This window comes from Lonchura striata, chromosome 5, assembly GCF_050655825.1.
Source record: "Lonchura striata isolate lonStrDom1 chromosome 5, ASM5065582v1, whole genome shotgun sequence".
In the NCBI taxonomy this organism is placed as follows: Eukaryota; Metazoa; Chordata; class Aves; order Passeriformes; family Estrildidae; genus Lonchura; species Lonchura striata.
The window spans coordinates 39874141-39888802 of NC_140707.1; the positions used below are offsets into that span (position 1 = coordinate 39874141).

The 14662-nt window shown below is 45.1% G+C and overlaps 2 protein-coding genes across 16 annotated transcripts in view; one reads left to right on the plus strand and one right to left on the minus strand.

Annotated features, from left to right (window-relative positions):
* The window catches only part of SLC8A3 (solute carrier family 8 member A3), a 145662-nt gene extending 133549 nt beyond the window's left edge, over nucleotides 1-12113 (plus strand). For all 6 annotated transcript variants that reach the window (XM_085582007.1, XM_021540744.3, XM_077784114.2 and 3 more), the window contains one exon: nucleotides 96-12113. In XM_085582007.1, the coding sequence (XP_085438133.1) occupies nucleotides 96-472 (377 nt within the window). In that variant the 3' untranslated portion in view covers nucleotides 473-12113. The remainder of the gene's footprint in view (nucleotides 1-95) is intronic.
* Nucleotides 10946-14662, minus strand: part of SMOC1 (SPARC related modular calcium binding 1) — a 136616-nt gene continuing 132899 nt past the window's right edge. For 7 of the 10 annotated variants that reach the window (XM_085582017.1, XM_085582014.1, XM_085582016.1 and 4 more), the window contains one exon: nucleotides 10946-14449. In XM_085582017.1, the coding sequence (XP_085438143.1) occupies nucleotides 14433-14449 (17 nt within the window). In that variant the 3' untranslated portion in view covers nucleotides 10946-14432. The remainder of the gene's footprint in view (nucleotides 14450-14662) is intronic. The other 3 variants (XM_085582015.1, XM_085582012.1, XM_021540753.3) reach the window with 1 other exon arrangement.

Genomic DNA, 14662 nt, shown 5'->3' on the forward strand with positions numbered 1-14662 from the left:
ACATACCTGAGACACCCTTGTCCCCCCAGGCATGAAGGGTTGTCTCTTTCTCCTATTGGACCCCCAGTGATTTTTCTTTCCCTCTTCAATCCCAGACACCTTTGCCAGCAAAGCTGCAGCCATCCAGGACATGTACGCTGATGCTTCCATCACCAACGTCACAGGCAGCAACGCTGTCAACGTCTTCCTGGGCATCGGGCTGGCGTGGTCAGTGGCAGCGATCTACTGGGCATCGCAGGGGCAGGAGTTCCAGGTGTCAGCAGGCACCCTGGCATTCTCCGTCACCCTCTTCACCATCTTCGCCTTCATCTGCATCAGCGTCCTCCTGTACCGCCGGCGACCCCACCTTGGTGGGGAGCTGGGCGGCCCTCGAGGGTGCAAAGTGGCCACAACATTGCTCTTTGTCAGCCTCTGGCTGCTCTACATCCTCTTCGCCACCCTGGAGGCCTATTGCTACATCAAGGGGTTTTAGGCGGAGGAGGGACGGTGCTGCCGGGGGAGGAGCCCCCTCCTCCGTTACCTCACCGGACACCAGTCCTGGAAGCGCAGTTTCACTGGAGGCTACGGCTATCTGTCAGGGGCTGCCACTGCCCACACGGTCAGACAGCTGTGTGCCAAGAAGGGAAAAACCATCACAGAGTGAAAAAACAAAGAGACAAAACCCATCCAAAAATGGTACAAAAGAAAGCAACAATGGCAAGTGTTGAAATAAAACACGATAAACCCAGGCACTGACCCTATTCAATGAAATTATGAAGTTTCAAACATCTCCAAAGGCCACCTCTTCCATAGGGGGTCATCTCCTTTCCTGCCGAGCACCCCTCCACTGTAAGGAGATGTTTCCTTATTTTTACTGGTTAAGAATTGCAGAAGTCTGGTTCAGGAATTTGTGGGGGTTTTTTTTCTTTTTTTTTTCTGTTTGCTCATTGCTTTTTGGTTCTGGTGGAGCATGCCAATTCTTTTTTTTTTTTTTTTTTCTTTTTTACTAATTAATCCAAAAAATGTTAAAAAGTTAAACTCAAAGCTTCAAGCTGCCGTCAGTGCTGGAACTGAACATATGTATTTCTGAAGCCACAAAAGACTGTGACACAGACAAAAAACTTTTTCACTATTACCCATTTCCTCCCCTGCTGCCTTCCATTTCTTTCTTTTTTAAGAACATCACAAGACTGATATATTTTTAATACAACCACAGACACACAGTCACACACGTTTAGTGACAAAAGCTGGTGCATGTGGCATCTCAATCACCTGCCTGGGCTAAGAAAAAAAGAACGAAAAAAAACCCCAACCCTCTAATACAATACGTGTCATGTATATTTTGACTATGGCATTTCTCTTTGTATAATTAACTTTGAGCTCGTGGTACTGCAGGGAGAGAAAATTATGTTTATTTACAATTGTTAAAGAAATGAAACGTCCTGCCCTGGAGGGAGCAAGGGGGACAGGGAAAGCAGCACCAGCTCCTTGGATGGTGGTGGTGGCACGTTTGCTGTGTGGTCCTCCTGCTCAGAGGTGTAAATTAATTCAGGAGAACCTGGATAGCATGCCCATATGTTCCCAGCACCATCCCACCCAGAGCTGTGGTGTGGCTGCCCTTCCATTCCATTGCTACTCCATTTTTCACAACACCTGCACCTTGCTGGTGGTCTCCAGGCCATTCACAGGTACAGGCTTAAAAACTGCCACCCACGTCAGGACTCCTACGTTATCTCAAGTACATTTTAGGAACACCAGACAGACAGAAAAAGCATTATTTTAATTTGAAATGCATTTCTTTTTAAGGATAAAGAAGAAAAAACCCACCACCATGAGAGTATGTCATGAGTTACATCAACAGCTGCAAATTAAAATGTTGGGTTAGTAATAAAATAAATAAAATCTATACCTATATCTATATAAACAGTTCTATCTAGAAATATATTTCTTAATTGAGAGCCCTGTAAGAGAATGTTAAAATCCTACTCTTTGTAAAGTGTTTTTGAGATGAATTTCTTCTATCATAAAACAGATGCTGTAAAAGGGAACCATTTTCAAGTTCCCTATAATAAGCCAAACTTTGGGAGGCAGCAAGTAAGAGAGGGGCTGCCAAAAGATACAGTTCTGCCTGCTGCAGTGCTTTTGGCTGCCCGAGGAAGCAGGGAGGAGGTGCCTATGGATTAGGCAAGAAGCAATGGGAACAAGATTGTCATGGACAAAAGATGTAACATTATAGCAGGCGACTAGATGTTGGCAATGATAGTTCTTAAAACACAGATGAAGTATTTATTTTCATACAAAATGTTTATTGGCTATCTATATATAAATGTGTATACATGAGGCAGAGAATAGAGATCCTTCTTAGATGAGCAGACAAAGCTTTGTTGGTGGGAGCCCACAATGACTGAAAGCCACTGGGTTTGAAGTTGACAAGTATCCGATCCTGCCTCCTAACCCTCCCTTTGCCATGCCTTTGGGGAAGGGCCTGATAAATATGGGCAAGAGACCCCAAGGCCAGACTCCCACTGAGCTCGCTGGTTCTTCTGGCTCCAGTAGTGCCAGCAGCCACCAAGAGCAGCTGCTGCCACTGCCACTGCCACGTGGCCCATCAGCCCCAGAGCTCATACGTGCAACACTAAAGAAAAAAGTACAAGAGTCCCCAGATGGTTTTTGTGGGGGTTTAATGTGCAGCTCTCAAGAGGAGATTGTTATTCTGCTGTTTTTAATTGGGACGTACAGAGTCTGTTGAGCTTTTATTTTACCCATGCCAGCATAGCCATCCCTGGCTAAAGCCCAGCCTGGGTGCTGCTGTGCTCTTTTTCTGTGCTTGTGCTATATCCACCGTGTGCTTTTTATCCACTTCCTTCTCCAGCTGACTGCAGGGAAGGGGTGTAGGGGTAGGACTGGCTGCCATGAGGGAACAATATGGGGCCCCTCGTGCCCTCCATGCAGAAGGGTGATCTGCACAAGGCTGACATCTGTGGCATGTTCCTTTTTTTTTTTTTTTTTTTTTTACTCCATTAAAAAATATGCAAACTAAAAAAAACACAACAGATTTGGTGCCTTTGAGGATTTTTTTTTTTTCCTGAAGCTTTTGTTTCATTTTGGGTCTACCTATCTGTTTGCTTCTCTTTTCCTTGGGGCAGCTGCCTGAATTTGGTTGCAATGGCTCATCTGGTTTGGTGCTGCTGGGAGGACCCTTGCCCCTGTCTAGCTGGAAGAGAGGAGGTTTTGCTGCTGTTCTTGTTGCTGATGATCTTTCCCCTTTACTTCACCCATCAGCTTCCCTTGGCAGCCTGCAATGACAGCTGCTGGCCCCTCCCAGCAACACTCATGTTTTGGACTGCACATCTTCCCTTTCTGCCTCCTCCCCTGCTTCACTGCTGTGGTTGAGAGTAAATAACACATCCTGATATCACGAAGGAAAAGCCAAGAGGATCAAAGGAGCTGCTTTGTCCCTGGGGCCTAGCATGGTATGGGGACGTAGTCCAAGGGCCATGCATGGTGTGGGGCCAGTGGTACCTCTGGCTGCCTTCCCATCACTGTTGCCACAAAGGGCACCCACAGCACCCCTCAGGTTTTGCTGTCCTAGTGATACTGCACTGCATGGGTGCTGGTCAAAAATCAGCCTTTGGATAAAGAAAAGTTTGGCAAAGAAGCACTCACTTGTCCCCCAAAAGCTCCCCAGGAACTGTGTCCCAGTTTTGGCCAGTACCATGCTGCCTCCTCACCCAGTGTCATCACTGACTGTTTTTTTCCACTTGCATTTGGACACCTGACCTTCAAAATGCCCTTTACAGTGGCCCTTGAGCTAGAACTGTTCCTTTGTGCCCTCTGAAGGACAGGGGGACTAGTGCAGCCCATAACCTCAGTCTCCTATCTTTGTCTGACAGCATGGGGTCCATGTACGGGGTTCCAGGGGAGACTGGGGCTTGGGCACCTCACAGTGCAATGCAAAGTGACCAAGTGGAGTGGAAGAATTCCCAGTTGGACACTCATAGGAAAGGCAGCCCTGGCAGAGTAGCTGTGGCAAGGCTGCCCTGGACATCACTTTCTTGGGCAACCAGAGCTTGGCAAAGCAAAAGAGACCACTGCCCTATTGGGTGCTGCACAGTCCCACCACCTTCACAGGCCTGTGAGGTCACTTCCCACCTCTTGACATGCTGGACAGCTCCTGCCCAAAGGGAGCACATTTGCTCCTGACCTAAGAGGAAACGCACAAGTTCCAGTTCTGGTTCTGGTTTGTCTTTGATTCCAGTGATGGGACCATGAGGATTTCTGGGGGGTGTTGTGGCTCATTGGGGCTCTTTGGGGTTGGTTTGATGCCACTGCTGCACAGAAGTATCCTGGTTCCGACAGGTTTGGAGGCTTAGATTCAGGACCAAAGGGAGCCAAGCCAGAGAAAGCTGGGATAAGTAAGAGGAGTGTGTTCAAGCATCAGGAATCTGTTGTGGTACAGTACAGTGGGAAATGGAAATGTTTGTTAGAGACGCTGACGAAAGGTTTTAAATTAGGAAGAAGGCATTTGCAGCATGTGGATTGAACTTTGTTGCTTTTCTGGCAATCACTGCGGTGTTGGTGTGATCAGGACTCTTCTGGACAAATTCAGACAAAACACAAAAATCTATGATGCGTATTTCCTCTGATTCCATGTCTGGGGCTGCTAGACTGGTTTGTAGGCCACCTTTTGTCCCTGGCATGGAAGGACCCCTCCACTACTCTCCATCCCTAATACAACAAGATGCCTCTTCACAGCACCATCTGCACGAAGTCCCCATCAGCTGCATATGCCTCTTCAGGCTTCAGCTGCTGTAGTGGGATGATGCCTACCTGCCTGTCTCCACCAGCATAGCCCTTTGCTTTGGGAAAACATTTTGGAGGACACCCAGTAGTGTTGTACCTGGACACTGGTGAGGTGAACTAGAGGCAACAAGACCTTTGTTCACCTCCAGTTCATCTCATCCGCCTCTTGACAGCACAATAGCACATAGGTATAGATGTAGATGGTAACAGAAAGGCATCCAAGAGACCTGGTCATGCTTGAATATGGACTCAGTGTAGGAGCCAGCCTGCACAAATGGGAGCAGCAGTCTCAGCCCTGCCACAAGCTGGAAATACTTGTCACCAAGAATAACCTTTGGAGTATTAGATGGAAAAAATGTTTTTAATGACACAGTCATCTGTGTGCACGTGCCAGCAGCAGCCAGCTTACTAATAACAGAGCTGTGTGTGACAGTGCTACTCAGCACCCAGCAGAGCAGACAGTGCTCCCATCCTGCCTCTGTCACAGGAGGGGATTAAGCACCTCCCGGTATTTAAATGAGTCATTTAAAATACCTCGATAATTAACACCATGAGAGGATTTATCCTTCCTCCCTGCCTTCCCTTCACCTGGGAGGTCTGGGCTTTGCCCAGAAGTAGGTGGCAGGGGCAGACCAGCCCCAAGGTCCTCAGGGCATTCCTGCAGGTGGCTGGAGGGGTGCCTTTTCCACACTGCACTTACCTACATGTGGCCTGGGGTGTGATTTGAGCTTAGACATGTAGTCTAAAGGCATGATGTGAGGTGGATGAGCTCAGCAGATGCTCCCACTGCACTTAAATGTAAACACTCACCCATGTTCCAGGTTGCACCATTGCTGTTGCTATGTACATAGCAAGTTCAGTGGGAGCTGTGGCTAAAAGAACCATCATGACCTACCTAGTACTCATTGCTGGGCATCTCAGAAATTGGCCTAGTTTCAAGAATGCAATAAAAAACTTCACAGGCCTAGGAAGTACTTTGAAATATGTATGAAATTTGGGTGAATTAAAGAAATAAACCCTTCAAACAAAGGTTTTTTTAAAGAGTGTAAGTTGTGAAGTTAAGAACATCTTCCCAGGAAGATGCTTCTGATGTTGAAGAAAGTAAGCTTCCATTACAGAAACCCTGGTCCCATCCTGTGGGAATTATGAGTGCAACCTGTGTGCATAAAAAAAAGCTGTAGGGGAATAAAATCTCAACACAAAAGCTTCAAAGGTATTCTCAGAAGGTCCCCATGGCATATTCTTGGTACTAAGGATGTACATATTGTAGAGAGCACCTTTTTGTCCCTTGGTGTCCAAATAAGCTCTTAAAGCTACCAAAAGATATTTGATTGCTTCCTCTTCTTATGGAACATCCTGGGCAGAAACTAAAAGCAAAGCCAAATGTGGGATTTCCTTTGGCATTGCTTTTTTTTTTTTCTTGTTTGATTGACAAGGGCATGGAAAACAGCTCATTGTTACCCTTATGGTAAGAGGATTTTGTATGTGGCAGTCTTTCATGTTCTCCACTTTCACTTTTCCCAGCCTCTGAGAAGCCACTTCTACAGGATTGCTGCCCAGTGGGTCGCACTTTGTGCCTGCACATTCTCACAGCTGCCTCATGGCAGGGATATCCCATGCCTCTGCTGAAACTCATTCCTGTTAACTGGGATTGTTTCTTCAAATTATCAACCACTCATGTTCTACCCTCCATAGGTGCTGACAGACATCTTCCCCAGACTCCCCAGTACCCCACCCCACATTGGGTATCACCAGGAAAATTTATAGCAAGGCAATTTCTAAAGGTTGCTGATGAAAATAATGAATAGATCTGGACTCTGGACCATCAGTGGGAAGATTTCCCCAGAAAGTTCTCTGACTTTGACACTGAATTCAACGTATTGTGAATCTAAATAGGCTGTGGTTCCTCGGTTTGCTTACGAAAATGTCTCCTGGGACAGTGCCAGAAGCCTCTCCAAAGTCAAGTCATATCACATCCGGTGCTGTTCTCCCCTAGCCACAAGGCAGTTATCCTGTCAAAGAATGGAATCAAATTAGTTTGAAATTATTTGTCCTTAGTGAAACTTCAACAAACCCATTCCTGCCATTTATTTACAAATTTATAAATCTTTAGAGGATTAGAGAATAACTAGTCAGTAGCTTGCTCCTTAAGGTTTTCACAGAGAGATATCAGGTCTGTAATTATCTAGGTTTTTCTTCATCACCAGTTAGGTGATGTTGCCATGCTCTCTTTAAATCCCCTGGCAGCTCACGTGTAGTCTGCAGTGCTCCAATACCCATCCCACGTTTCATATTTTTTCTTCTCATGCATCAGGCAGTTGAAGAGCTCTTGATCCATGTTATTGATCTCTATTTACAGTCCTTTCATTTCTCTTGCAGCAGGATAGCTTCTTATTTGGACTATGACTCCTTTTATCAGTCCCCAGATCTCTTTTATCATTTAGGACATCTCTTCACAGATCCTGCCTACGAGTTTTCTGAATTGATTTATATTTGATGTTTTGGTTTTTTAGAGTCTAAGTATTTTAGATTAACTCATGTTACCAAGGTCTGGTATCCAAGTGCATTTTGAGGAGAAAAAGCTTGCAGCAGACATCTCACCACTTGTGTTCGAACCCACTGCAGAAGGCAAGGATGGCTCAGGTTCTTGCTAATAGATCTCTTGGGGCAAACTGGAGTGAAATGACACTGAATGAGAGGTGTTTGCACTGTAGAACTATTTGGTTGTATTTAAAACACCATTTTTGTTATTGTTATATATGGCAATACAAAAGCAAAAAAATACTGCTTAAGAAAATGGGTAAGAAGAAGGAAAGGATAAGAGTAGAAATGCCCCCTGTAGGCTTCACAATGAGACCTGGTTGTTGCAATTTTCATGTTTCTTGGTCAAAGTGATAGCTGCAGACTGGATCCATCATGTGGTGGGAGAACTCCTGAACAAGTGGTGGGGAAAAATCCCCAAAACACAACATCTGCTGGGTTTTTATTCACTCCAGGTCAGGTAGGAACACCCAGGTGCCTCCTCTGGGTGAATTACAACTGGATGATGTAATGTTGTGGATCAGTTTGGGAATCTTTGACACCTTCTAAGACTATACAGCTACCCATAACATCAGGGAGTTGATTCCATTATGGCTCCTTAGGGTCCATCAGCAGAGATGAAAACCTTCAGGCTATGTATGAATGTCCTGATACCTCCCCAGCTGGGGAGTTACCACAGCTGAGTTCACTTGAGTAAGGACAAAAAGACAGTGCCCTCTTCACAGGGTTTGCCTCTTTCCTGTTCAGAAAAGAGCTGACACAGCATCTGGCTGAAGAGAGAGAGCTATTTCTGAATGTTCCCACCCTGAGCTGGCAGGTTGTCTCAGAGAAAGCTGTATGAAGATGGCCGAGCTGGACTGTTCACCTGGAGCTTGCCCCATGAATGTTGGAGCCATCAGCATTCGAGTTTCTCTTCCTGTGAAACTAGTGAATACATTTTTCTCGCCAGACCTGGGATGACTGGACAACAGTATCCCCTTTATCTTAAGTTCCTGTCACAGTCCAAATTCCAGTCAGCAGGCATATCTGGGGAAGTGTGGACTTCTGTGATCGCAGATCGACAACAAGGTTTCTTTGCAGTCTCCTAGAATGGGCAAGAGTCCTCTGATAATTTTTGAAATGTTTAAACCATTAACTTGAAACAATTTTAACAGCTCCAGAGATGCAAAAATTCATTTTCATATTGAGCTGCAGGTGAACAATCCAGCCTCAGCCACCTTCATACAGCTTTTTCTGAGATGACCTGCCAGCTCAGACTGGGAACATCCAAGTCACTTCAGAAATAGCTCTCTCTCTTCAGCCAGATGATGTGTCAGCTCTTTTCTGACATGGTGAAGCCAGCAGGAATCCCTTCCATTGGTCCCAGCCAAAATCATGACTGAGGGAGATAGAAGTGGCACTTAGTGCTATGCAAGGCCAGAGCTGTGCTGTGAAATGGGACACTGGACACTCAAACTGCAGTTTTTAAGTGCTTGAAGCACCGCATAGAGATGCTACAGAAGAACTTGTTTCACCAGAGTCCTTTGATTACACACCATAAAGCAATGAGTTAAGGATCTGTTTTGTACTGGGACTGAATTTCTTTATTTTAATAAGGTGAGCTGTATTCATCTGTACTTCAGACTTCCAGATCTTGCACCAAGAAAATACTCTGAAGTCCAAACTAGGTCCACCTGGTCGTGAGTCCTATACAGGAGACCTGAGCTACTCCTGCTGGCACCAGAGAGGAGGTAAGCTGTGGAAACCTCAGTCTCCACTGGAACCACAAGCAGCTGCCTCCCTCATTGCCCACTGTACACATCCAGTGCCTGCAGCACAGCGCAGGTCTAGCTCAACTTGGGACAGAGAGCTACTCACCACCACTGCCTGGGCTGTGAATGTGGGCTGGCCGAGACCACAGTGGGGCCATGGCTCCTCTGCCTCAGCTGAAGACCTTTAGCCTGGTCCCAATGTGCCGAAAGAAAACATAATATGGAATAAATGTTCATTTATGCTTTTGCAGGAAACGGGGATATAGGTTTGTGCTACAACACACAGCATAGAGTTTGTGGTGTTTTCTGAACAAAGCTAGACAACTCCTGGAGTGCACAGGCAAGGTCCCTTTGAAAAACAAAACCCACCATTAATATGAGTAAAAAGGCCGTCAGCAGAATTACAAAAAGCAGAATTGCTTCCCAAAGTAGCCAGTCTTGTATTTTCTGGCAAACAGTCCATGCACAACACTCAGCTGTTAAGACTCCTGGTTCCTAAGCTGGCATTTTTTTAACCCATTTCCTATTCAAGGTGTTTTCCAAAATAAGGAGCATCATTTCTGCAGATATTCTATCCAATTTGATATCTGCTTTTGAACAGTTTTCAAGGTATTCTGCCTGAAATGGCTTGCAAGGGCTGGCTGCTGAGAATTTAGAAGGTCAACATTCTGCATATCAATTGCGTTAGTTATGTTACAGGTAAGAGGAAAAGAGGCTGGGGGAGAAGGAAGAGAATGGCAGTATCACTGTTGGAAGCAGAGGCACAAGCAAACCCTTTTCAGTCCTTTTGACTTGCCTACAGAATGGCAGTACTGCCAGGGAAAGGGTGAAAGCCTCTTGAGGTACCTTACATCGACTCTAGAACCAGGAAGCATGGCCAAGGAATCGGTCTTTTCTTTTTCAAAATACCCTTTTCCTGGTTTTAGTTAAGTCCTTGCAGGGGCTCTTCCCTTATCCCCAGAACCTGTTATCCTTGATAATACAAGGAAATAAACTTGGCTGACCAGTTCATTCTTGACAGATGCACATTGGATATCACACCTCTGCATTTCCTTCTTTTATAGTTGAATTTGCACTGAAAGACTTAGCAGAGCTCCCTCTGACCACCTACAAACAATCCGGCCTGTGACTACCATACAAGCAGAAACCCTCCCCTGGGACTGCAATTGCCTTGTCTTCCAGGTGTAATGAATGAGTTGGCTCCTTATTCATTGCAAAAGGTTTACATGTGATCAAGTGAAATTACAGTGTTGACAAAGCTGGTCAAACACTTGAAAGGATCAGTGTGTGGCCTCCTCTTCCATGGACCTGGTGCTGCAGTCTCTGATGAATTGCACTTCCTTGTAGCCTAGAAAAACCTATGTTTTACAACAGCAGCAGCTTTCCAGTGTGACTTGTTACTCACCATCTTTGAGGATTAAAAGGTTTTGGACAACAGCTAGAAGACACTATTTCAGGCTCCCATGTAGCGAGGCATGACCTGCAAAGTAAAGTATGAAGGCTCCCATGTGAAAGGAAGCCATGAGGACATGCAAGGTGCAGAGCCTGTCTCCCACCTGTGCTGTGGGGAGACTGTGTTGCAAGACTCCACCTTCTACAATCACCTCTACACTGCTGCTGAAGCTTCACTGCCTTTCTAAGCAGGCTGGGCAGATTCATCAAACCTCAGAGCTGCCTTATCTTTTCTTCCGGAGCTTCTTTTAATTCACCCTGGAGGCTTACACACAGGGGAGAAACATCACGGACCTCCAAACCCAACCACAGACTGACACTTGACTCTGCAAGGAGGAAAGTCACCTTCCCTCTCCTACAGCACTGTAGGAATAACCAGAAATCAAGATTCAACAAGTAACCATCACAAGACACTGGAGCACAAGTTATCTATTTTATTACAAAACCAAAACCAGACAGATGCTTTTCAGTTTAACAAATTTGCCATGGGCAGAAATGTGCTGGGGCAGGGTAAGTTCAATATAAACTCATGCCATGGAAAGCAGTGCCTTCACACGAATCCCACTGCAATGCAATTTTCTACAACACACTGTGCCCTTGGAAGATCAGCAAGAAAGAAAGATTTTTTTACTTCTGGCAGGGACGAACAGATGACTTGCACTGCTGAGTCCTGGTTCTCTTCTCTGTCCCAGCCATTTTCAGCCATCATTCTAAGCAGAGCTGGAAAAGTCCAGGAGGACTTGAAGGATGAGAAGACACATGCCCAGGATCTGCTTTCAGACACAACACTGACACTCCCTGTGTCCCAGCTTCAGAAAGATGTTCCTTATGCAAGGCAGAGCAAAAGATTGCTTACAACCACCAGATAAGGACAATTTGGCCTAGCAGCCAGGTGGACTGGCAATAAAACCAAGAGGGAAAATGGGCAGCTGAGGCACTGCTCTCATCTGATGAGTATAGGTTGTTGGACAGCTCACAGCTATGTGGCTCAGGGGCTATAGCTATGGGCTCTGTGAATCAGGACCAGTATGGTCTGCACAAATCCTCCAACACAAACCCAGAACAAGTAACCTGACCTCTACCTGGACATTACACAATCGTGCTGGTTGGGCCTTCCATGGCAGTGTACAGGTGTTGCCAGAAGCTGCTCAGAGACCCACACAAATTCAGCAAGTCAGGATGCAGGGACTTGGGATTGTCTTGTGACAGAGGAAAGCAATGTAATGCCTGACAATCCATCCATAAAGTCAGCCCTGGCCTAGCAACAGGAATACCTACAAATACCAAAGGTAACCCACAGCCACCCCTTGATGCCTTCCTTGAAGAACTGACCCAATTTTAGTTGCAAACCACATGTGAATGTAGGCCTTTTGGAGGGGAAGGACTCAAGGATGAGAAAAAGGAGGTCAGCAGTAGGATTTATATAACAAGCAGGAGTGGTGACTGGCTGTTTATTTCCAGAAGAAGATGCAGTGAGTTATAGCAGCTCTGCAGTATCCCCACAATTTTGTGGTGCATTTCCCAGCCCCAGTGCTTGACTGATAGCATTCCTAGAGGCATCCAACTGTCTCTTTCTGCTGGATAGAACTATACATAAAAAAACCCCCCGACGGAACAAAGAAAAACCCCAACCCCAAAAACCCCCAAAAAATCCAAACCACCAAACACCATCCAACCCAGCAGCCAGAATTTTTAATTCCTAAAACTAGAATATTAAAATGGAGGAGGGTTTTTTTATACAGTTGGTTTCATTCTTTACTCCCTACAATAGGATTAGTGAGTGTGGCATGGACATTTCTAACTATACACTAAACCAAATTATTTCAACACACAAAAGATATGCCCAGGGCATCAAAACAAAACAACCTCCAAAAAACCAACCAAGAAAAACCCCAAAGAAGAACATGAGAAGAAGCAATCAAGAAGGTGGGAGCTTGCAGGCCAAAAAAACACATACATTGTATGTGAGAAACCATGAAGATCCAGCAGCAGGATCTGCTCTTGCTAAAGAGATGACTTCTTTATATTATGATGGTATGATGTATATTTCAGATATTACCAGAAGTGTTTTCAACTATGCCATATGTTATAATTAGCTCCAATATACTTCCCAGAGGAAGAGTTATTACTACTCTTAAACAGTTACTTATAGAAAGGCTTGTTAGTTTTTCTTTTATTTAACTTTCCATTTTGTCAACAAGCACTAATTTACTGCATCAGGACACTTTTTTTGGTGATGTATTTATCTCATGTACTGTCAGGATGACATGACAGTGTGAAGATGCTGCATTGTATCTTTTTTACCAAAGCAACAGAGCCTTGAAGGATGAATCCAGTCTCTACAATTACCTATTGCTATTACAAGTAATTGTTGGTGTGATCTCATATTATCATGTCATTTCATCACCTTCACTACAGTTTCTTCTAACAGGTTCTTAGTCCAGAGATAAGTGGCAGAAGAATCACCAGGTCAGAAGTGGGAGGCTGCTTAGAACAGGCAAGTGCTGCCAGTGGTTGGAAATACACAAAGCAAAACTCTGCGTGTCCCATCACACTGCCCAAATCTAGGATTGCTGATATGAGCACCCCTGCCAAAGAAACAACTTTGGTAAAACTGCTAGTGGTTGACACAGCCCCTGTGGCCTCCAAGAACACCAGACTCCTCACTATTACTGCTAATCACACTCCAGTGTCACAGCACCCAGGAGGTACTGGCAACAGCAAATCCAGCAAAGTGGGCAGGCACACCAATGTGCAGGAGGAGAGCTTGGATTCACAACCACCAAGGACAAGAAAGTCACTGCTGACAGACCTTCACCAGTGAGCATGGCCCAAGCTGTACTGCTGAAACATAAGTAAAGCAGACTCTTGGGGACAGCAGCATGACTGTGTCTGTCTGCATTGACAAGTATGTCCTTTGCTCTTCAGCAAAGCTCAAGGCAGGCTAATGCTGCTTTTAGCAGGCTTCTCAAAATGCTTATTGCTGTACAACATACAGATGAACACTCTATCAGAGCAGAAGATGCAAGACTTCACTGACTCTACTAGGCCTATGGCTCCCACATCCTTCTTACAGCTTTAGATTCCAGAGGCACAGAGCATCTTTGCTAAGCATGTTATCTAAGCATGAATAGCAATGCATTTGTATTTAATTTCTGCCAAACTTACAAGAGGTGCACACACTATTATTGTACATCCCTAACACAACCCTTTTCTATCCCTACTTTAAGCAGCTTTGCAGTGCAGCAATACTTACGTGAAATCTGTGCTCTCAAAAACCCAATTGCCTGAGTTGCAGAGAGCTTTATGGTAAAAAAAAAGGGGTTCAGCTGCTCTCAATAAGTATTTGGTATCTGGGGCACTGTGTGCACATCTGCAAGAACAATTCATGCTGATACACTGGCTCATTTCTGCAAGGAGGTGCTGTTAAGGCTCACCACTGAATGATAGTTTGGTGGCAGAAATGAATGCATTACTATAATCCATTAAATGCAAAGTGTCCCTCTAACCCTAATAGCCTTCAAAAGCAAAGGGAGGAACAGAACAGTGACTCCAACCCCTGTACAAGACAACTGTACAATTTACATACATATTTATATACAGTATATAAAATTCTTTGAGTCCCAGTCAACTCAATTTTACATCATCAGTAGCTGTTCCAATTTTAAAAAGTCATGATCCTGGTTCCCTCCACTTTCCAAAGTATTAGATAATGGCATTGAAAAGCAATTTAAAAAAATCCAAACCAATTTTTTAAAAGTGCAAACATTCTGGGTGCCACTTCTGCTACGTTGGATGTTGCTGGTGCTGCATGCTTGCTCACAAGCAGCAAGGTGTCTGTCCATCTGTCACTGAATCTTTTCTTCCTTTGGGTCAGCTCCTGCCTTCCCTTCTTGTCTTCTGCTGCTACACCAGGCGACCTACTGAAAGAGTCGGGTGGGGTGGGCAAGGAGGGAAAAACAGAACAGAAGCAGAACAAGTAAGAGAAAAAGGCAAATTAAAACAAATAGAAAGCTGACTGATAAAGATCCAGTACAGCCTCTGCTGAAGCCATGGTCCCAGAAAGCTGAGATACCAGAATAAGCTGTGAGGCTGAAAACAACCAGGGGCTAATGAGACAGCCTTGCTGGAAAAAG